This window comes from Colletotrichum siamense (assembly GCF_013390195.1).
Source record: "Colletotrichum siamense strain Cg363 chromosome Unknown KSG_Cg363_contig04, whole genome shotgun sequence".
Classification (NCBI taxonomy): domain Eukaryota; kingdom Fungi; phylum Ascomycota; class Sordariomycetes; order Glomerellales; family Glomerellaceae; genus Colletotrichum; species Colletotrichum siamense.
The window spans coordinates 3,985,407-4,005,947 of NW_023501017.1; the positions used below are offsets into that span (position 1 = coordinate 3,985,407).

At 53.6% G+C, this 20,541-nt stretch overlaps 8 protein-coding genes across 8 annotated transcripts; 4 read left to right on the top strand and 4 right to left on the bottom strand.

Annotated features, from left to right (window-relative positions):
* Positions 1 to 85: 85 nt before the first annotated feature.
* Positions 86 to 862, bottom strand: CGCS363_v006969 (uncharacterized protein; the record flags this gene model as incomplete). Its single annotated transcript, XM_036638818.1, has 1 exon — positions 86 to 862. One exon carries the CDS (start codon positions 860 to 862, stop codon positions 86 to 88), a length of 777 nt encoding a protein of 258 aa, XP_036495731.1.
* Positions 863 to 1,122: 260 nt separating this feature from the next.
* On the top strand, positions 1,123 to 1,908 carry HAD (2-haloalkanoic acid dehalogenase; the record flags this gene model as incomplete). Its single annotated transcript, XM_036638819.1, has 2 exons — positions 1,123 to 1,297; positions 1,346 to 1,908. 2 exons carry the CDS (start codon positions 1,123 to 1,125, stop codon positions 1,906 to 1,908), a joined length of 738 nt encoding a protein of 245 aa, XP_036496621.1.
* Positions 1,909 to 2,259: 351 nt separating this feature from the next.
* CGCS363_v006971 (Uncharacterized protein) lies at positions 2,260 to 3,551 on the bottom strand (the record flags this gene model as incomplete). Its single annotated transcript, XM_036638820.1, has 5 exons — positions 2,260 to 2,395; positions 2,442 to 2,500; positions 2,550 to 2,966; positions 3,162 to 3,283; positions 3,503 to 3,551. The coding sequence occupies 5 exons, from the start codon at positions 3,549 to 3,551 to the stop codon at positions 2,260 to 2,262; spliced, it is 783 nt and encodes a 260-aa protein (XP_036496626.1).
* Positions 3,552 to 4,721: 1,170 nt separating this feature from the next.
* On the top strand, positions 4,722 to 5,513 carry CGCS363_v006972 (uncharacterized protein; the record flags this gene model as incomplete). Its single annotated transcript, XM_036638821.1, has 1 exon — positions 4,722 to 5,513. One exon carries the CDS (start codon positions 4,722 to 4,724, stop codon positions 5,511 to 5,513), a length of 792 nt encoding a protein of 263 aa, XP_036496627.1.
* Positions 5,514 to 6,285: 772 nt separating this feature from the next.
* Positions 6,286 to 7,958, top strand: stcS-4 (putative sterigmatocystin biosynthesis P450 monooxygenase stcS; the record flags this gene model as incomplete). The annotated part of the gene is made up of 2 exons (XM_036638822.1): positions 6,286 to 6,375; positions 6,432 to 7,958. 2 exons carry the CDS (start codon positions 6,286 to 6,288, stop codon positions 7,956 to 7,958), a joined length of 1,617 nt encoding a protein of 538 aa, XP_036496622.1.
* Positions 7,959 to 8,829: 871 nt separating this feature from the next.
* Positions 8,830 to 10,075, bottom strand: CGCS363_v006974 (uncharacterized protein; the record flags this gene model as incomplete). The annotated part of the gene is made up of 3 exons (XM_036638823.1): positions 8,830 to 9,550; positions 9,609 to 9,833; positions 9,882 to 10,075. 3 exons carry the CDS (start codon positions 10,073 to 10,075, stop codon positions 8,830 to 8,832), a joined length of 1,140 nt encoding a protein of 379 aa, XP_036496623.1.
* An 8,353-nt stretch (positions 10,076 to 18,428) lies between these two features.
* Positions 18,429 to 19,247, top strand: AMMECR1L (AMMECR1-like protein; the record flags this gene model as incomplete). The annotated part of the gene is made up of 1 exon (XM_036638824.1): positions 18,429 to 19,247. The coding sequence occupies one exon, from the start codon at positions 18,429 to 18,431 to the stop codon at positions 19,245 to 19,247; it is 819 nt and encodes a 272-aa protein (XP_036496624.1).
* Positions 19,248 to 19,611: 364 nt separating this feature from the next.
* CGCS363_v006976 (uncharacterized protein) lies at positions 19,612 to 20,124 on the bottom strand (the record flags this gene model as incomplete). The annotated part of the gene is made up of 1 exon (XM_036638825.1): positions 19,612 to 20,124. The coding sequence occupies one exon, from the start codon at positions 20,122 to 20,124 to the stop codon at positions 19,612 to 19,614; it is 513 nt and encodes a 170-aa protein (XP_036496625.1).
* Between the last annotated feature and the right edge of the window lie 417 nt (positions 20,125 to 20,541).

Below are 20,541 nucleotides of genomic sequence, written 5' to 3' on the forward strand. Positions count from 1 at the left end.
CTGAGGCCTTTGGAATCGTCACAGACTGGAGGACCCCCGTAGATTCATTCGCTTCCGTAGATTCATCTGCAAACCACCAGACAACCTACCTTCCCTTCCACCGCACTCTGCTGGCGTACTGTGCAAACTTGACCACCTCGTCCTGCTCGAGCAGCAGCTCGACGGTATAGTAGTGCCTCGCCAGATCCTCATGTCCCGCGAAACGATGCACGAAGGAGTGACAGAGCCGGCACAGCCAGGCCACGTTGTTCAGCTCGTCCTCGCGGTGCCACCCCCGCTTGACGACCTTGTCGTGGACCATGCGCGGGATGAGATGGTGGTACGTCAGGCCGATCCAGTCGCGGCCGCACAGCTCGCACCCGTCGACCTGATCCCTCGTCGAGCGCGGCGGCGGCGGCGCTGCCGTCAGGGCGGCGACGTACTCGGTCAGCACCGGCGCGAGGAACTCGTGCGCCCCCTGTCGGTCCGGGTCGATGATGTTGTAGGCCACCAGGGACTCTGATACGTCGGGCGAGAGCGTGGGGAGGAGATCCGCCACGTCGGAGCCGGTCAACGGCAGAGAGAGGCGTGATTGAAGAGCCGGGTCTGCGGTGTATGTGACGTGGGAGAGGGCTTTCAGGTCTTCTGGAAAGGACTCGAAGGCTTCAGAGGCAAGGTAGGAGCTGAAGTCGATCATGTCGTCCGCGTCGACCGGGGTGTCGTCTGCCCCATGTTGTGATTTGGCTGTTGGTGGCGACGATTTCGTCTTTTTGGTGCGCTTCTTGGGTTTGGAAGCTGGCTTTGTGACCTTTTCAACAATGGCGGCAGACAGGTAATCCCTGAACGTCTCGAACTGAGTGGTTTCCTCGTCGGAATTCTTCATCCTGCTGGCCGCCCAGGTTGAGGTGAGGTGATGGAAAAGTATCGATGACGTTGATTCGACGTTGCCATGACTTTTCTGTTTTTAGTGAACTTTAGGGCTGCACGGCTGTCACTGCAGGGGGTTTAAAGTGCTCAGACGCCCCGTTCCCCCGCGATTTAGTGAGCGGGTCGTCACGAACTCCCTAAAGCGTTCAGACGACGTCCCATCTGACGAGCTCGACAAGATATTTCACGAAGATACTTTACTCATTAAAAGAAATCATGGCTCCAGAAGACAAGAAAGTTGTCATCGCGTTCGATCTTTACGGCACACTGCTATCGACAGAATCGATTGCAACCGAGCTCGCCCAGTCGTACGGAGAGGAGAGCGCTAAAGAGCTGGCTGCGCAGTGGCGGAGGTACCAGCTCGAGTACACATGGCGAATCAACAGCATGGGTGTGTTTGAGTATTTGTGAACGATGATTCTTTGGCTGACACAAATAGGAATGTACCGCTCATTCTCTGAGCTTACGCGCGCGGCATTGAAGCATGCCGTTGCTGAGAAGAAGCTCGCTCTGTCTAAAGAAGACGAAGAACGTCTTATGGACGCCTACAATGGCCTACAGACTTTCCCCGAGATCAAGGATGCCTTGGAGATAGTCGAAAATGTTCCCACGATAGACGCATATGTCTTCTCAAACGGCACCGACGACATGGTGGGCACCTCAATGAAGACGTCGCCGGACCTGTCCCGTATGAGCCATGTGTTTGGGCCTACCCGGTTGATCACTGTTGAAGAGGTTCAGTGCTTCAAACCCTCGCCAAAGACCTATGAACACTTTGCGAGGAAGGTGGGTATGTCTGACCAAAAGTCCGCCATCTGGCTTATCAGTTCAAACCCCTTTGATGCGCTCGGCGCGAGAGCTGCAGGATGGAAGTCAGCCTGGATCGACCGCGCCGGCGTTGGCTGGGTCGATGCTCTGGGTAGCACCATCGGGCAGGAGCCATCCGTCGTTGTCAACGGAGTAGACGAAGCTCTGAGGAAGATTGTGGAGATTTCAAAGTAAGGTAAATATGCTCGCCGGGGGCGGATGAACCCTTCGGTGACGTCGCTCAAGTTGGAAAGTAGGCATAATGCTTGATTCACTTAAGCTTGAGTCGCTTCACGGAGCCTCTGTCTGCCCATACTTTGACGAGACCGACGGGCTTAATGACATCACTGTACGGCTAGATTACTGATATCGTGCATTGAGAGGCTTGCGTACCCTTTTCCTCTTGAAACTCCCTCTGTACGCGGCTGTAGCCTCGACGGATAAACGAAACGTTGTTGAAGCCATCATGCCGTTTCCGCATCACAATAAATTGATTGCAGCTCCAACGGCAAAAGTTTCCAACGTGAGAACCAAGGAACAAACAGACTACTGGGCGCGCGACTCATCACTCTTGTAACTTTGAACGAGATGGGCCAGGTTCACCACCATCTCGGAATATTTGGCCGCATCAGGAGGGAACCGCGCACTGATGTAATTGTACTCTGTGTCCTCAACCACAAACCTAGAAGCTGTAAGCGAAGGGCAAGTCAGGACGAAAACGTACGTACGGCCGGTTTGGGACCCAACTGGACTTGAACTGGCTGGGGTCTTTGAGCACCTTTTTCATCTGTCGAACCGTTAGAGTTGTGCATGTGCATCTGAACCAAACAACTGACTGAAGTCTCGACATTCTCGCTGCCAGCACCGTAGGTCTTGTAGTAGTCGCCTAGAAATAGCCTAGTCCCATGAAAGGCCACCGACTCGAAGCACGCAGGAAGCGCCGTGGTCGTGCAGTGGTATAGAACGCTGTTTCCATCCTCTCCCTTGGCGTTGCAGAGCACCAGCGGCCCATGACAGATGGCGCCCACGACCTTCTTGCCAGGCTTCTTCGTCTTGGGAAAATAGTCAGCGAACAGCTTCTGAACGACGGCATTGTCCATGAGCTGGCGCACGTCTTTGTCGTGGCCGCCGGGGATGTGCACGACATCAAAGTCGTCGAGGGAGAAGCCCGGGGCGGTCCACGACAGCGGCTGCTGCATTTCCGCAGATTCCGTCATGGACTCGTACAGCTTCATGACCGAGGCGGCGGCGCCCTGTCGAACAGCAGCGAGGTCAGCTCGGGTGGACAAGTCATTGGACGGCAGCAGCACGCCGGAAACCGGGGCAGATTGGCGACATGCGAGATCTGCGCGCGCTTAATGCAATTGCTCGGGTTTTGTGACAGTGTTGTCTGGCACGAGGGATGAAGCACGGGTCGTAAATCGAAAAGAAGAGATCGGGGTGCGCACCAGCAGCTTCTGGGAGAGGCCCTCGAGCATCCTGCTATCGCATCGGGGGGTTTTGCCCGTTTCGGTGGCAAAGTTCACGTCGAAGGCAGCATCTTTGAAGGCCTGGTAGGGGACGGCGACCTCTGTGGGAGCATGACACAGATTAGCTTTGCGGTTCGTGACGCAGATCCGGTAGTGGAGGGGTTTTGTGGTGGTGAGGTGCGGCAGGGAAGCGGTCTTGGGACGGAGGAGACTGTGGAGATGGATGCGTGTGTGTGCGTGTGTGGTGGACACGGGCGGGATGAGGAGGGGACGGAGAGGAGGGGAGACACCGGGATCATGTCAGTGACATGGGTGCTGACCTGTAGGATCGTGGCCATAGTCGGCCATGATGATGAGGACCTTGACCATTGTGGGTGTGTTTGATGGAGCCGATCGTGCCTAGTGCCAGTGTATCCGTACCGACGGTGGTGTATTGTTTACGAGAGGTTCAGCTCGGCCGTCTCGAATGGATAATCCATCAGGTGCTGCAAGGGAGACGACGGCTCGATCGAGACGGCATCGGGACGGTATCTCACAGGGCGTCAGCACCTCATCCCGGTCGCCGCACAATCACGGGTGCCGACTCGCCGGGACGATAAGATACCTAGGTGCTGATAGGTAGGTATCCATGATGACGCTGACCTGAGATTGGTTTAACGGTTGAGCTGACCACTGAAGAACGTTGTGGCTCGACGGCAACGAACGGTCCTGTGCGAGGTCGAGGCGACATTGGACGACGGGACCCTGAATATGAAGCAAGCCGGGGGGGGGGGGGGGGGGGGGGGGGATGGGCAGCTCAATCACCGTGCCCTGCTGCTGCCCCCTTTAGTACTCGTGGCACTAAGGCACCAGGACCCGTCCGCTGTGGGCCCCGGCTCGACGTCATCTCTGCCAGATTTTGATCCCCCTCCAAATCTAAATCTTGTATTGCTCCTCTCACACACTCGGCCGTCTCGTCTCCTATCCGTCGCCTGTGCCTTTCCATGGCCTCCCTTGCTCCGTTGCCGGCCGCCCAACGTCGATCATGTCTGACTTTGAAGACGAACTCTTGCGACCTGACTAGACACCTACACTACTACGCAGTAGACTACCTTACCTGGGCACTTCATAGTTAGGCGATGAAAAGTGCAGCGCTACCCGGGAGTCAAGCTTTCAACCGTCTCCAGCGCATGACATCGCCGCCCTCTTGGCCGCCCCCCTTGGCCCCGTCAGTCCCGGCACCGGGTCCAGCCCGTCTGCACATCCTGTTCGCTTGTAGAAATCCCCTCCGCCCGTTTACGCAATTCAAGACCAACAAGCAAGCGCAAGCGTGTCCGTCAGCGTCAGGTATTATCTCCTCGCCATCCCTGCAACGTGACTACCGGCAACCCGGAAACCCCAGCCTGTGTCCACATAAGCCCATTATGACCCCGCGGGTACGGACATGACGACAGCCTTGGCTCTGGGGATATATGTCTCAAGAGCCGCCGCTTTCTCTTTTCCTTCCCGCTTGGAAAGTCATCCATCCATCCATCCGCACCCCTTTTTTGACTTGGCACCATGAAGCTCTCAGCAGACGACAGCATGCCCATCGGCGACCTGCAACCAGAACAGGCCCAGCTGGGCGGCACCTATGTCGACACCGTCGTCGACGTCTCTGAACAGCTGTTCTACATGAAGCAGCTTCTCCCCCTCGTCAAGCTCCTCGCCCTCGTCTACAAAGTCCGTGCTCCAAGTCCGTCAGAGGAGGATCGCATGAACACCCTCATGCGGACGCTTTCAGGAGACACCCTGAACAAGACGACCACCGACAGGTATCCCCAAGGCTTCACCAGAGACGAGATTATCCAGTCCTTCAGCAGGCTCCTCAGCCCCGTCCTCAACGGCCTAAGCGGACTGGACGACTTTGAGAAGGCCATCAGCGCCGGCGAAGACCCTGCTGGTTTCCGGCAGTTCTGGGCCCTCGACGACAGGAACCTGCTCACCGACGCGGTGTCCGGCAAAGGCCCGATGGCGTCCGTCACAGAAACGGATATCCCCTTCCTTGACATCTTCGTCAAGGACAAGACTCGCCGGCTGGCATTGACCCAGGACCACGCCGCTCTCGTTCTCGTCCCTCACGACACCAGACCGGGCGACGAGATCTGGGCCATGTCCCGCACCGAGAAGCTGGTCGTCATCCGCCTCGACGACCCAGAGGCTGCGTCGACGACCGTCGGCATTCTCGGGGAGGCGTACAGCCACGGCTTCTCCAAGGAGCCGCCGCCTCCAAATTGCAAGCAAGTATACAACAGCGCGGAATTCTTGACGTCCTCCGTGGCTGTTGGTCTGGCCGGCGCAGTCCCCAGGTGACTGCGACGTTGCCAAATGAGACGAGAGCCAGCAGGATTTGGATCGGCAAAAGCATAATTCTTGGAGAAATTCACGCCTTGGTCAAATTTTACCGCTCATCATTCAACCAAGGTCCTTGTTGGAGAGGCATCAATAGCAGGCGTTCGGGTTCAGGTTGTAGTACGGGAAAAGTGAGCACAGCACATCAAGGCGGGCGCACTGGCGTTCATTGGAGACATGACTTAGTTACACACCAGGCCAGAAAACATCGCGGAGGCATTTTCAGATACCACCACCACCAGACCAGGCAAAAGATCAAGCAGCCTCAGGGGCATCAGTAGATAGAAAAATCAGAGTTTCGCTTGACAGGCACCTCAGTCCCAAGCGGGGAAGTGAAATGACATTGCCGTAGGGTGCCCTAGCGCAATTAGTCGCTTCGAGACCACCCCTGAACCTTGGGTTATGGGCCCGACTCGCTCTCCTCAGCGTTCTGGACCGTAGGACCTACGGAGTAGGATTGGGAGGTTCATCCAAGATTTCGGTAAGCGGTGGGCGGAGGAGTCGGCCAGCAATTGAAGCAACTCAATTTTGCCGGCCAATCCGCCGCCCGTTGACCTCGACCGTTCAATTGGGAGATATCGCGGTTAACGGCAACCTCTCACACTGAGATCAGGGTCGTTGCTACACTGTTCCGTGAACTCTGCCAAGCATCGTAACAACACGCGACCGTCCGACGAACCTCGCGATGGAGGGCCTGCTCCTGCTATCCGTGAGGTCCATCGCGGCGGCCATCATGGCCGTCGTCGTTGGCTCCGTGCTGTACTTTTTCAAGCTTCTGATGAAGCACCGCGGCAAGATGGCCGATCTGAAGAAGCAGGGCCTGGTGAGCTGTCTCCCGTCGTCGTCTTCATCGTCGTCCAAACTAACCGTCACGCCCAGCCCGTGGTCCCTCACAATTTCCTCTTTGGCAACCTCCTCGAAGCCAAAAAGGCCTTTGACAGCTTGCCGCCCGGCGTGCACGCAAACTACGTCCTGGCTAAGCTGGCCGAGCCCTTCCCCAACGGTGCTTTCTACATGGACACTTGGCCGATGGCCGACCCGATGCTCCTCATCACGGACCCGGACATGGCCCACCAGGCCGTCTACCACCCGGTCGTCGGCTCTCAGAAGCCGCCCATGCTCACCGGCTGGTTCCACCCCATCACCGGCGGCCCGAGCCAGTTCGACACCAACGGCCGCCCCTGGAAGCACCTCCAGAACCTCTTCAGTCCCAGCTTCAGCAACCAGAACATCACCGCCGAGGTCCCCGTCATCGTCGACGGCATCCGCGTGTTCGCCGAAAGGCTGCGCGAACAGGCCCGCAAGGGGGACATGTTCCGCCTGGAGCCCCTCGCGCTGGACCTCATCACCGACATCATCGGCGAGGTCCTGCTCAACGTGCGCCTCGACACGCAGAAGCAGAAACACCCGCTCGCCGAGGCGATGAAGGGCCAGCTGCGGCTCAAGTTCACCGCCCACAAGCCCGAGAACCTGCTGTCGCGCATCGACCCCGTCACCCTCTTCCGCACCTGGAACGGTGGCCGCGTCCTCGACAACCACATCAAGGAGCAGATCGCCGCCCGCTTCCGCGTCCTGCGCGAGAACAAGGCGCACAACCGCGAAAAGGCGGAGCGCTTCCAGTCCGTCCTCGACAGCGCCATCGAGAACTGGCTCGCGCAGCCGCAGAACGCGGGGCGCACGGCGCTGGACGCGGACTACCTCCGCATCATGACGCGCAACATGCGCATGTTCTTCTTCGCGGGCTACGACTCGTCGGCGGCCACCATCGTCTACTGCTTCCACAACATCTACTCCCGCCCGGACGTCCTCGCGAGGGTGCGCGCCGAGCACGACGAGGTGTTTGGCGCCGACGTGGCCTCCGCGCCGGCCAAGATCGTCGAGAATCCCAGTCTGCTCAACTCGCTGCCCTACACGAACGCCTGCATCAAGGAGTCGCTCCGCCTGTTCCCGCCGGCGGGCGGCATCCGCCAGGGCTCCGCGGACCTCGTCCTCAAGGACGCCGAGGGGAACCTGTTCCCGACGGAGGGGATCGCCATCACGATGCTCCACTGGGTCATCGGGCGGAACCCGAGATACTGGGTCAAGCCGGACGAGTTCATCCCGGAGCGGTGGCTCGTGACGGACCCCGCGGACAAACTCTACCCCCCGCGGGGCGGCTGGCGAATCTTCGAGTACGGGTCGCGGCTATGCGTCGGGCAGCAGCTCGTCATGGTGGAGGCGCGGGCGGTCCTGGCCTGCATCATCAGGGAGTTTGATATTCGGGACTCGTTCGCGGAGATTGATGGGGAGCGGAAGCTTGACACAAGCGGGCTTGGCGGGCAGAGGGTGTTCATGGTGGAGGCAGGCGCTGCGCATCCCACGGACGGATATCCGTGTAGGGTTTCGCTGAGTGGATACAAGGCATGATGATGTTGGAGAGATGGCCAGCTCGAGCGAGGATGAGGTTACGCCGTTGCGTTATTCAGAGAGTGATTTGGTGGCGGATGTGATGTCTCAGGCAGAGTGCATAATACAGTATCGCCCAGTTTGCCTTGCCAATCATCCTGTCCCGTATATCCGTGGCTTGCTGTCGTTCACGTCGTACAAGTGTCGTAAGCAGTCTCCGTCTGCCAGGTCCAATTGTCTGCACAGAGAGGAGCAGAATTCGCCTTCTTGACGGAAATCAGGATTCACGTAAGCCCACAGCCCTCTCGCCCCCCATCTTAGCATCTGGACGATGTCATTGGGGCCAAATCCCATCCTTTTGACAGCGAAGAGAAAATCCTTGGCTCGAAATCGACGGCGACGCCTCAAATCCTTTCGACTCATCGTTGTCGCGTCATCGGATGAACTGGGTCGATTCGCAGTCATGGTTGGCCTCCTAGGAGGATTTGACTAGTTTAGATGAGCTACGGCTAGGCGGCAGCATGTAAGATCTGCCTTGTTGACTCCTAGTCGTGCAAGTTATTCCTCTACTTTGTCAGCTCAGAGGAGCCTCGATTGACGACAACCAGTCACCAAGCACATGCAAAGGATCAAAAAAAAAAAAAAAAAAAAAAAAAAAAAAAAAGCATGATTGGTATCGTTGTATAAACGTCTCTAGCGAGGGTGTTGTATGAACAGCTGTCCCCAAGGACCTCCCCCTTCCGTGCCATCTCCCCTTTTGTCCCCAGATCGTAAACGCCATGAATGTGGTATAATGTAGAAGAAGGTACACAAGCTATCGAGCTCGTAAAACGAAAGAAATGATGCAAAACAATGATGGGTATATCCGATGCCCCTTGGCACCAACCATGAATCACTGGCTCCTCTTCCTCTTGCGCTCAAACTCCACCGTGCCTGCCGTAATGTCCGACTCCTCCACCTCGATGATCGGCACCTGCACCCGTGACGAAGGCGGCTGGTACGCCTGGTACGGCGGGCTGCTGGGCCCGACGCTGTCGCCACTGTCATGTCTCCTGTGTCCCAACAGGGCTTGCCTGTCGCCGCGCCCAGGCGCGTCGTCCTCGTCCATCTCCGGCACGGCCACCAGCACGTGCGAGCTTCCCCAGCTTGGCGCGCGACCCATGCTCTCTCTCGTCACAACCTTTGTGTTTGCCACGGATCCGCTGCCGATGAAGCTATCACTGCGTGCGAGGGGGTTGTCGGCTGGCGGGCTGCTGGCCCACCCGAACTCGGTGTTCATCGCACGCTCAACCATGTAGCGGTCAAACTGAGTGTCTCTTTCGTTGTTGTATTGAGAAGGTGTGCGTTGGAGGGGCTTCGGCTCGGGTTGGGGTTGAGGTATCGAGCCGTGGGGGCTGCTGGTGCCGCTCTTTGCGGAGGATGTCGAGATGCGACGAAGGGAGCGGTCGCCGAGAGACAACCCGCCGATGGACAGGCGGGAGTTGTATGTCGTGTTTTGTTCGAGGTCGTTGAAGCCGTATGGCTTGTGGTTGACCGGGTAGTGGTAGTCGTCGTACTTGGCGAGACGGCGGTACGTTTGAATCGCATAGATGCCAGGGACGGAGATGAGGAGACTGCAACTGGTTAGCTTTGTCTATCATGGAAGTCCATCATGGAAGGGAGTTGACTTACATGAGGAAGCAGTCCAAGCCGAGGCCAACCACGGAGTAGTGGCTGTCTTTTCTTTGGGTGAAGACGACAATGTCGAGAGCGAGTGTGGCCATGGAGCAAACAAACTTGAGTACGTGGGTGAAGATCATGGTCCATGGTGTCAACGTCTCGGCAGCGAGTTTGGAGACTTCGTAGATGGTGGAGAAGAGGCAGATCAAGGAAAATCCAATGTTGACAGACTCCCACCTGAGCAAGATTAGCTTATGCCGTGTGACCAGACGGAAGCAAACTTACACAACTTCAACCGTAGGGAACATGCCCTTGTCCTCCACTTGACTATCCCAATTCCTCAGAGTATCCGATAGACGCCACGAGAAGAGGCCGATGACAGCAAGAAGAACCATCATTTGAAGGATCCAGAAAGGCAGCAGTAGCGCCATGCGCCATCGTGCCCTGTCGAACTGGGCTTGTTGGCGGTGAAGAACCATGTTTGCAGTGATGGATATGATTCTAGGGAGCTTTGATGTCCGCGAGAGTTGTCTGAGGCTGAGAAGACTAGTTCAGACACAAGGCGATCCCGCGAGGTTATAAGCAAGAGGCCCGACGGACAACAAACAAACGATGGATGACAGGGATTCGATCGGAGCCGGGCCCGAGAGACGCGGGGGTGAGCGAGGCTGTGATGAGGCGAGCCTGTCAGAACTCTCTTATGGGGCGTGAGTGCTGCTATTACTATATATAAAAATCACATCACCCAGGGAGCCGGGACGCTGAAATGAGTGAGAGTCCCATCACCAGGCTGCAGCATACCGAAGGGCACTAAACCCTGTGTAGAAGCAGCCGCTCCAGGCCTGGCTTGCTTTGGAATAGGATGGATCGGCTGTCCAGTCGGGGTTTAGGGAGCCGCTCTGTCGCCCGTCTTTTGCAAGCGGTGAATCTGAACAGCCACGATGGTGCTATTGGACGGACACGTTCAGGTTCCCGCTCAAAGAGCTCCCCTGTCAGCCCAGCCGGCGCAAGCCTAGACGGGGGCCCTGGAGTTACTCCAGAGAATGGAATGGCGGCAGCAACGGGGCATCACTAGTTATTCGTTGGAGCCTGGCCGAGACAGCTAGGGGCATGTCCGGGTGTCGGGCAGCGAGGGAAATTAAACGCCATCGTGCCGGCACTCGACGCCCGCGCGGTTCTCTTCCGTTCGACTTGACGCGGTACGCAAGGGCGGGCGAGATGCTGGAATGCTGGAATGAAAGGCCGCATCACTGTGACGCATCGGATGGCGTTTGCGGCTGAGACGGGCCATGAGGTATCGGTCAGGCTGATCTTGATAGCCAACCGGGTGAGACCATCTGCGCATGTTTTCCCCTTCTCGCTCGAGAGGGGGTGACTGGCCCAGGAACGGTCAGGCACTTGCTGACGGCATCAATAGACTGTTGGTCGGGTACGCGAACCTGCAGAAACAGTCAACACAAAAGCAGAGACTCTGCATAGATGGCCGAAAAAGGACTTTTGATGGGTGTGGAGCGCAGCGCCAAGTGCGCCTGCTTCACAGCCTGCCCTGGATATTCGCTTGAGCTGGATCATGACGGCCAAACAGGCAGCGCGCAATCCAGAGTTGCGGCTCTCTCTCGAGGCGGTAGGGTTGGGGCGATCGGGGGTTGGCCCTGATCATCTCGCTACGCGCTTGTCGTCTTCCTGAAGGATCATGTTGAGGAGTATGAGACGCGCTTGTGGTGGCTGCGCAAGTCAAAATGAATCAACTCGGGCCCCGTTCGGCGGCGCACCCCTCTGGTTAGCTAGCGCACCCCCTCTGTGGCGTATGAGGCGTATGCCTCTAATAACTAGCAAAACTAGCGAAACGCTAACTTAAGCGGTTAAAATAGAGGCCTCTAATTAGCCTAGATTAGCTAGAAGATTAGCTAGGGTTTTACTAAGTTATTAAATAGTTTGAAAACTCCTTAGATTTAAACGATTTAAGGCCTAATAGCTAGTTTTTTAGATTTTAATTAAAAAGCTATTATATTATATAATCTCTAGTAGCTATAAATAAGTATAGTATTCAAATTAATAGCTTAGCTAGCCTTAGTATTTAATTTCCTATAGTTTAGCTACCTCCTCTACTTCTTATACCTAACTAGCCTCTACCTTATTAATAAGATAATCTAGCGCGCCCTTAAATTTAAGGTTAATATTAATATTATACCTAAATAGCAGTAAATTATATATATCCTATATAATATCTAACTATATAAATTCACTTTTAACCTATAAAATAAGCTTAATTAGTATAAGTAAGCATTAAAATAAGCTTAGTAATATATTAGTAGTTAGATTAATCACTTTAATATTATTAATATACTTAAAAGTAGTAGTAGCCCTATAAGATTAGCAATAATGTTTAGTGCTAGCTTTATATATATTATTATATTTAATAGCTTTAAGGCCTTCTTAAGTAGTTATAGCCCTACTAAGGATAGGTGGTATAGTTAACAGCAGTGCTAATAACACCTCAGCAGCCTTATTAGTAATCTTAAACTTAAAGTAGGAGGTGTTACGCTTAGAGGTTATATTACTAGCCCTCTTAACAACATAAGGGTAGCCCTTAACCCTAACTTATAGAGAATTAAGGAGAGGTAGGCTAGCAGCACTAACTATAGGTTAAAGTAGCCCTCAAATCTAAAACCAATAAGGGTAAATCTTTTTAGGTAGTAATAGCTAACTTTACTACTTATAAAGCTAGAGAATATAGTAGTAGGGTAAGCTATACATTTTATTAACTAGGTAAAGCTTATAGGTATGCTTTAGCGTTTATATTAAGCTACTCTTACTTAGTTTTACTAGCTTAGCCAGCTTATTAGTAAGGTTATTAAGTGCTTTATTATAGATATAGCGCTTAATTTTACTGAAAACTTTATTAAGCTGACTTAGCGCCTTACCCTTATACGTTTTAATATACTGCATTAAGTTATTATTCTGCTAATCCTAAAAAACCACTAATTTCTAGAAGACGCTCTTAAGATTGCTAGTATAGCAGCAAACCTAGCACTTAATAGAGGCGTAAGAAGACTTAACGATTAATATTATAGTGTAGCTAAAGTGAGCAATCTAATTAGTTTAGAAAGCTACTAACTTTTTATACTAAGGTATAATCCACATAGAGAGGGTGTAATTAACTATAAGGTTAAAGTAGCTAGCACTCTTAAAGGCAGCTTTTTATTAGTTATATATATCTTACGTATTAATATAGAGGAGATTATTCTAATCTTTAAGAAACTAGGTAAACTATAGGTAGTAAGTAATACTACTATTAGTATTCTTTATAGCGTAAGGGAAGTAACACCTAGTTTTAGTGAGAATATTTATATTAATATGCTAGTAGTAGAGAAGGTAAGGTATATTATAGAAGGTAGGGCTAGCGTTAAGAGCTTTAATAAGGGTAAGTTTTTAATTAATATAAGTGACCTATAAGTGATTAATATTATAGTCCTTAAGTAGTTTAATAAGAGTGTTAACTGCCTACTTATAATTATATTCCTTCTTACTAGATAGAAAGTAGGAGGTAACTTAGAAGGCCTACCTATTACTAGTAGCGCTATATATATTAAAAAGTGGTATATTAAAGTAATTAGTTTTATATATTAAATCTATTAGTAGGATGTTAGGGTAGCTTTTAAGGTAGGTAACTGCTATTTATAGCGCTATAAAAAGAGCTATAATATGGCCCTTAGAATCCTACTTAAAGTAGTATTAATACTTCTCTAAGTCGTCTAATTAGTTAAATAGCTACTTAATTAGCATACAGCTAGTAAACTTTTTATAGTGGTAGCAGATAAGGATATTAATAACATTATAGTAGCTGATAATATTATATTAAGTACCTTCTGCATGTAGAGCTATGAGGAGGTAGATAGGTTAAGTACTATAGTTCTAAAGGCATATAATTTTTAGCGCCACCTTAGTGAGGAGGGGTTAATATATCTTATAGTAAGAGTTAATACTAAAAAATTTATAGTTATAGTAGTTATAATGCTTAGGCTGCCTTAGTATGTTAAGTATACTATAAATAAAGTAATTACTATAGGTAGGGTTAAGTTAAATAATAACCTGCTATAGGTAAGAAGTTATATAAGAGGAGCTCTTATAGCGCTTTAAAGTGTAAACTTAAGCCTCATGCTGCCTCGTTTAGGCGCTATTGCGGCGTAGCGAGTAGGCGTACTAGTAGAAGGTCTTCTCTTAAGGGCTATATGCAACTTACATAACATACGCCTAGAAACTGTTAGTAAAGTAGGTAGCAAGTAAGGCTTTATAAGCAGCTTTTTTAGAGGGAAATCTCTTACTTAAGGTGAGGTAGGTATACTTAATAAGGCTATAATTATTATACTTAATAGTATAGGTATAAGTGAAGCTAAGGTTAATAGTAGTAATATTATCACCCTCACTAGTAGTAGAGGAGTTATTAAGAAGGATAAGGTTAGTAGCAGCAGAGCTAGTAAAGGCTACTAATACAACGCTAGGCGTAGCAACAGCCTCCTCTTTCTTAAATTTAATCTCTTCCTATAATAATATCGCAATAGCCTTAAAAAATAGTTAGCAGTAGTAGTATTAATAGGGTATAGACGAAAATACTGAAAATTTGGTGGTAGGCAGGGCGGAGGGCTGGTGTTGGAGTCTGGGCAAAATCAGCTACAGAGGGGGTGCGCCGGCTAACCAGAGGGGTGCGCCGCCGAACGGGGCCCATCAACTCGATCCACTTCTGAATCCCCCGTCTGGGACGCAGAGGAGATTGTGTCATTTGGTGGTGCGTGGGAGGCAGAGGCACTTGGCTCTGAGGAAGAGGGTGTAATAGTGGCCGTCTCGAGTGGACGCCGGTGCCGAGGCGTGCCGGGCTATAACGTCTAACGTGGGTGACTGGGCCTGTTTTGTTGGTCGGGTTGAATGTGGTGAGGTCTGCTTGGCTCCTGGGAGTGCCCCCCAAGAAGGAAACGGCATTCAGCAGGGCTGACGGCGGGGAATGTCGTCGAAAGGGGCATAGCTCGAGGCTAATTCGAGCACCATTGCTGTGCTGACGCCAGGGACGAAAGACATTGGTCTGGTCCCTGCTTTTCCGTCTGTTGCAGCTGGTCACTGGTGCCGTACCCGCCCTTGGTGTGCGTTCTTGCAGACGATATTGTGGCAGTGGCCGATGAGGCTGCAGCTGATTTCTGCGTGATTTTGACTCTTTTCAGTGGGAAAGGTGAGATGTCGCTGGCGAAGCTGTTACGACGAGCTTATTCGAGGTTGGTCATCCACAGGGTCGCAGTGGGTGCAACTCTGGAGCCCAACCGGACGGAACAAGTCCCATTGTTTGTGTTCTTGGCGCAGCAAGCTGGCATGCGAGGCGCAGGGAAGTCGGAACATTGTTGGTGTGTTGTTGGATGTTGGAGCTGGGTTGGTGGGCGAGTGAGTGCCAGCAGCTGGGTTGGTGGGCGAGTGAGTGCCAGCAGCTGGCGAGACAGGTGCAAGGGAGAAGAGGGCACCGTGCGATGTTGATTTGGATCGGCGGGTGACGGCGCAGACAGACACACTGTGAGCGGTGGGCCCAAGCAAGCTCTTGGCGTCTTTCGTCTGTTGCTCCCCGTTTTGGCTAGGTTTGGTGCTTGCTTCTCTGGCTCGTTCCCAGGTTCCATGTCCACGTTGCTGTTCTTAATTAACGGGTCCCTTAACGCCTTTTTCTCCCTTCTTCTCGACGGAAGCTCACGGATCCGATGCTGGTCACGCTCGAGGATTCGTCTCAAGATGAGGGCGTCGGGCGACCTTAGGGATCTGCTTAAGATCTTAAGTGTCGTCTAATAAGTAGGCGCCTCTCGTTGACCTCTCTCAAGACGAGATGAGACCAATAACACACGTCCAAGATCTAAAAGATATGACGTGCCGGCGGTTTGAGGCAGCCGCCATCCTTCCCGTTCGTCCGTCATGTCAACGTCAAGTCAAGACTGTCAAACTTGAGGCAAAAGCATCGCCGCCGGGCACTTCTGTCAGATCGACCATCACGAACAAGTCTGAAGTCGCCAACGACCCAGACGATCGGAATGCAACACCATGGTCGTCCTGAGCCGCCCTCTCCAACAATGGCCCCAACGCGAACGAAACATCAGACCCAAACTCTAATGGCCTTCCCCCGTCGCTTGTTGCGACTTTCTGGGACGAAAGGGGTGGAGCGCGCGCAAGGGACTTTGTGTGTGCGTGCTGATGCTGGCGAAGAACAGACCAGTCCCTGTCATCGCAACCGCGTCCATCCAGGCTGCAAGTTTGGAACGGAAAATTTCACGACCCGCCAGAGAAGGATTCGACATCAGGCAGTCACATTTTTGAGCTCCATAAATCACTCCTCAGATGCCATGGCGACGGGATTGTATTTTCCCTTTTGAAGCAGGCTGGAGCCGCGCTAGAAGGATGAATCGTGGCTGAGCCCGCTCAAACGACGGCCATCACCCCGTGGATACTGCCCCAGACCGCTGAAGCGAGCCCAAGTTTGCTTCTTCTTTGCTCGCTGCGACACCCCTGTCGTCAACACCCACTTCTGGTGGGTTTTCCGCGTTTAAGCTTACAAGCAAGTCTTTCCTGGTTTTCCAAGTCCCAAGACTCAGAAATAGCAACCAGTCGGATCATCCTTTTGACAGGCGAGTTCGCGCAGCAGCCCCCCGATTCGGTTTGACGTGGTGGAGGGTGAGTGACAGAAGTATGTGTGCGCATTGATGGCAGCCCGTTCACTGTGATGCATGTTGTTGGTCCAATGGCTTTCTGTGAAAAAAACGGTTGGCATTTGCACCCAATGTGCCCATGCCAACCAAGTATATTCAGAATATTATCTGCCTCAGAGGGCGGTGGATTAACTGGCACCCTCGTGAACCCGATCCCAGATCAAAATAATGTCAATATCGTTGATTGATTGCCATGGTGCCTATTTCGCCTGGTCCCATCCCGGTGTTTTCGCCAGATTGTGAGATTACAGGCGTCTTTGTGTAGTATATGTTGTTGCAGTTCGTAAAGCAAGTGTCGGACCCCATTCCATGCTCCTCATTTCGAGTCGAGACATTTTAGAGGCCGGCCGCCTTGTTGGCCTGGTAGACGCCGGCGGAGTTGAAGGGAACGATGTTGCCATTGGCGTCAGTCATGGCGGCCTCGTTGACGGGGACGCTGTTGGCCTCCTGGCGAGCCTCGATCGCTGTGTGAGTCGTTAGCATCAAGTGGTTCCATCTCCATCATTTTCAGAACGTACGCTCGGCGGGGGCAGCTGCGACGACGGCAGCGGCGAAGGCAAAGAGAATGGCAGAGTACTTCATTTTGACGGTAGTTGTTGGTTGTTTTCGAACGAGTGTCGGCCGGCGACGAGCAGATAATTCCTGTACAAGAAGAGAAGGTTTGGAAGAGAGTGTTGTTTGTTGGTTAGAGAACAAGATCAGAAGAAACGGAACACGGGAAGGACATGCGGGTATTTGTATCTTTGTCGAGGACTTGTCGAGGAGAGCCCAACGCCCAGGGGGTTGCGCCAAGTATCACCATCGATATCATACATCAGACATGGTATAGGGAGACGACGTGCGCACGGGTGCCGAGCCATCCAGAAGCGCTGTCATCCAAAATCTGACTGGAACTACACAGTCGTTGCCCCGGGCCCTCGAGTTGAGACCAGCGGTCAGGGCTTCCGCCCGGTTCCATCCCTGGTCATCATCGCCGCAGCCTAATGTCGATTGCTTGGCCATAACATCACTCAGAGGAGGAAGTTGTCAACGGGTCGAGGATGGGGGAACAAGGGACCTCCCAGCGTGTCACCGCACTAACAGGAACCACACCAAGCGATGAACGATGCCCCAGCCCATCTGTTGCTGCCCCGGGCTTCGCCTGCTTCAGAGAGGATACTGAGGAGAGGGTGGCCACTGATCAGCAGCGTCCAAGAGGGCTGATCGCGGTAGACAAGAAAACCGCAGTGGTAGAAAAGGTCTGAAACTGGGCTGTGACGAGGGAGACGCGTAGGAGTGGCCCACTAGTCTAAGTGAATGCCGTGTCACAGAGGCTCGCCTACGGCTCGGACGGGCGTAGATCATACAGCAAGCCGCTCGCTATGAGCATGTTCCGGTAGCAAAGTCAGCAGGGAAGCGGGTTTTAACGTCTGAACCCCAGTGTTGCCAAGTCTGCACCCCGGTGTACCTTATTGTGAAGCTTAGCCAGAGGCTGGGGATGCTGGATTCCTCGCGTGGGATGTGGGAGAGTCCAGAACCGGCCTTTTCCCTGACGGCCTCGACGGCACAGCTTCGACGGGATGAAGGTGTTCGGACCAGAGGCGTTCCCGTCTAGGAGGCGTTTCGAAACCAGCCAACCCCTGTGGTGTAGATGTCAGGGGCAGTGTGACGCAGGAAAATCATTTGGGCGGCCCGTCATATTTTTAGTCGGATCGTCAGTCGCTGCTTATGTAAGGCACGGTTTGCATTCCTCGGGCACAGCACAAAACTTGTGCATGTGTTATGCTTCATAGCACAGGCACAATCTTATGCCACCCGTATCCAGCTGCATCAAATCGCGGGGTTCGTTATCGGAAGTGGGGTTCACCTGGAGTGATCCCAAGGCCCCCTCTCAGCCCAGTGACATGCCATTCCTCCAGCTACCCGTACCTAACTGACAATCTACCTATCCTCCCCCATTCCAACCTAAGCTTCTTCTCCAACCTCCAACGTGCCAGACTGCCCATCTCCGCTATCTCACGCTGCTGCTGACCCTGTGCGACCGTTCTGCGGACGCTGTGAAGCTCTTTGCTACTTCCCCAAACAACACGCCACTTCGCCACATTCCTCCCTTTGAAACGAGCTCATGGCGACTGTGGGACACTGCCTGTACTGCTTCGAGGCGCTGGCTTCGCACCTGGAAAAGCGGCGGGGTATTTCCCTCAAAGAGATCCAGCAATCATGGCCCGAGTACGCAAAGACCCTGTCGTCCGGCCTCGGTGACGGCAAGGATGCCTCCAAGAAGCTCCTCCCGGCCCTGCAACGCCTCGCCGAGCCCGCCAGCGACTCAGGCTCCGCCTCCTCCGGCTCCAGCCTTTCGCTGCCGGCAGAGACCCCCGAGACATCCGTTGACTCCCTCGCCGATGCCGACGACGACGATGTCATCACCGAGTCCCCGCTCTTCGTCACCTGGAACACGGTCTCACCACGCTCGGGCCACCGCTCGCTGCGGGGATGCATCGGCACCTTTGAGCCGCAGGAGCTCGAGGACGGCCTGTCGAGCTACAGCTTGACGTCGGCGCTGCACGACATGCGATTCCCGCCCGTCGAGACGTCGGAGCTGCCCTCGCTCGAGGTCGCCGTGACCCTGCTGACCGACTTTGAGGACGCTGACGACGCCATGGACTGGACGCTCGGTGTGCATGGCCTGCGCATCAGCTTCTTCTACCACGGCAAGCGGTACGGCGCGACCTACCTCCCCGACGTCGCCGTCGAGCAGGAGTGGACCAAGGAGGAGACGCTCGTGAGCCTCATGCGCAAGGCCGGATGGATGGGCCGCAAGGATAAGTGGCAGGAGGTCGAGCTCAAGGTTGTGCGATACCAGGGCAAGAAGGAGTCGCTGGAGTATGCCGAATACAAGAAGTGGTACGACTGGTACAAGAACAACAAGACCAAGTCCGGCTGAGGCCCGGCTGGTCTTTCATGACGGGACATGACGGGCGTTACTGGGACACGGGTACATTTTGGTGGTATACGGACAGGATAGAGGCGTGGTCTCCTTCGGATAGAAGAGGATAGCCCTGAGTTAATACAATTATCATGACTACTCGATGGGACGAATGTGCGTATACAACATGGCTCCTGCCGTCTTTTTGTTTGGTTGGCTCTTTGCATTGAAAACGCCGCCGCTGCTATGTCTTTGCGAATTATGGACAGAAAATATCTCGCATCAAATCATCGTCGTGTCGTTAAATTCCATTTCGCCGTATGCCATGTCCTAGGCCAGTCGCTTTGATGGCTTCCCAATACATGAAGCCTCGACAGATCATCTAATACCTGGTCCTGCTACGACTGGATCGGTATACTGCAGCCGGGGGCCTTGGTGAAGCGCTCGGCCTCCTCTTCTCGTACACAACAGGCTGCGCGTATCGGACCTCTTCGACCTCATACGAAGGTCGGCGCGAACGAGACGTCTCGTGGTGGTAGCGGTGCTGGCGCCTCCTGTGATGGCGTGCGCCGGGAGACCTGCCGCGGTACTTGCGGTCATACTTGCGGTCGTATTCGTCCGGCTCACCCCACGAGTTTGGCCTTTTCCAGAGGCCGCAGGACTTGAGGATCCATAGGAGGATGAGGAAGCCCGCGATGGAGCCGATGACGATGCCGGCGATGGCGCCGCCGCTGAGGTTGTTGTTTGATGCGCTCTCCGCGGTCGTCTCCGGGGTGGATGTGATGGTGACGACGACCTGGCGGGCGTCGAAGGTTCTCGTCGGGTTTTCTTGCGAGGATGCCGCGCGGGGGATGAGGCCGGCGAGGGCGTTGAAAGCTGGTGTTACTGGCGCCATTGTCGTGACTTGACGGCGAGGCAGAGAGAGAGAGAGAGACGGCCGATGAGGGAGGCGGAAGAGCAGACGAGAGAGATACTACGGCACCAGAGACGGGACGGGACGGGAGCAGCAATGGAAATACTACAGCAATGATTGATAAATGACGCCAATCCCCGTCTTAAAGGGAGCATCGAAAAGGAAGAATGGCCTGGTCGAGGGCTCGACTAACACCTCGGCCGAGGGATGGGGCTGGGGACTGCAAGTCATGGCATCGATGTGACAAGCAGGGGTAAGGATGTCAAGAACGGGCCAGTCATGTCGACGATGTTGGGTGATATGGCGCCGTGTAAGTGTGGGTGGGAACGCGGAAATGGAAATTTCTTGGACGAATCCCCCTCACGGCAAGGTAGATGTTGGACTCTTGCAGGTCTGCAG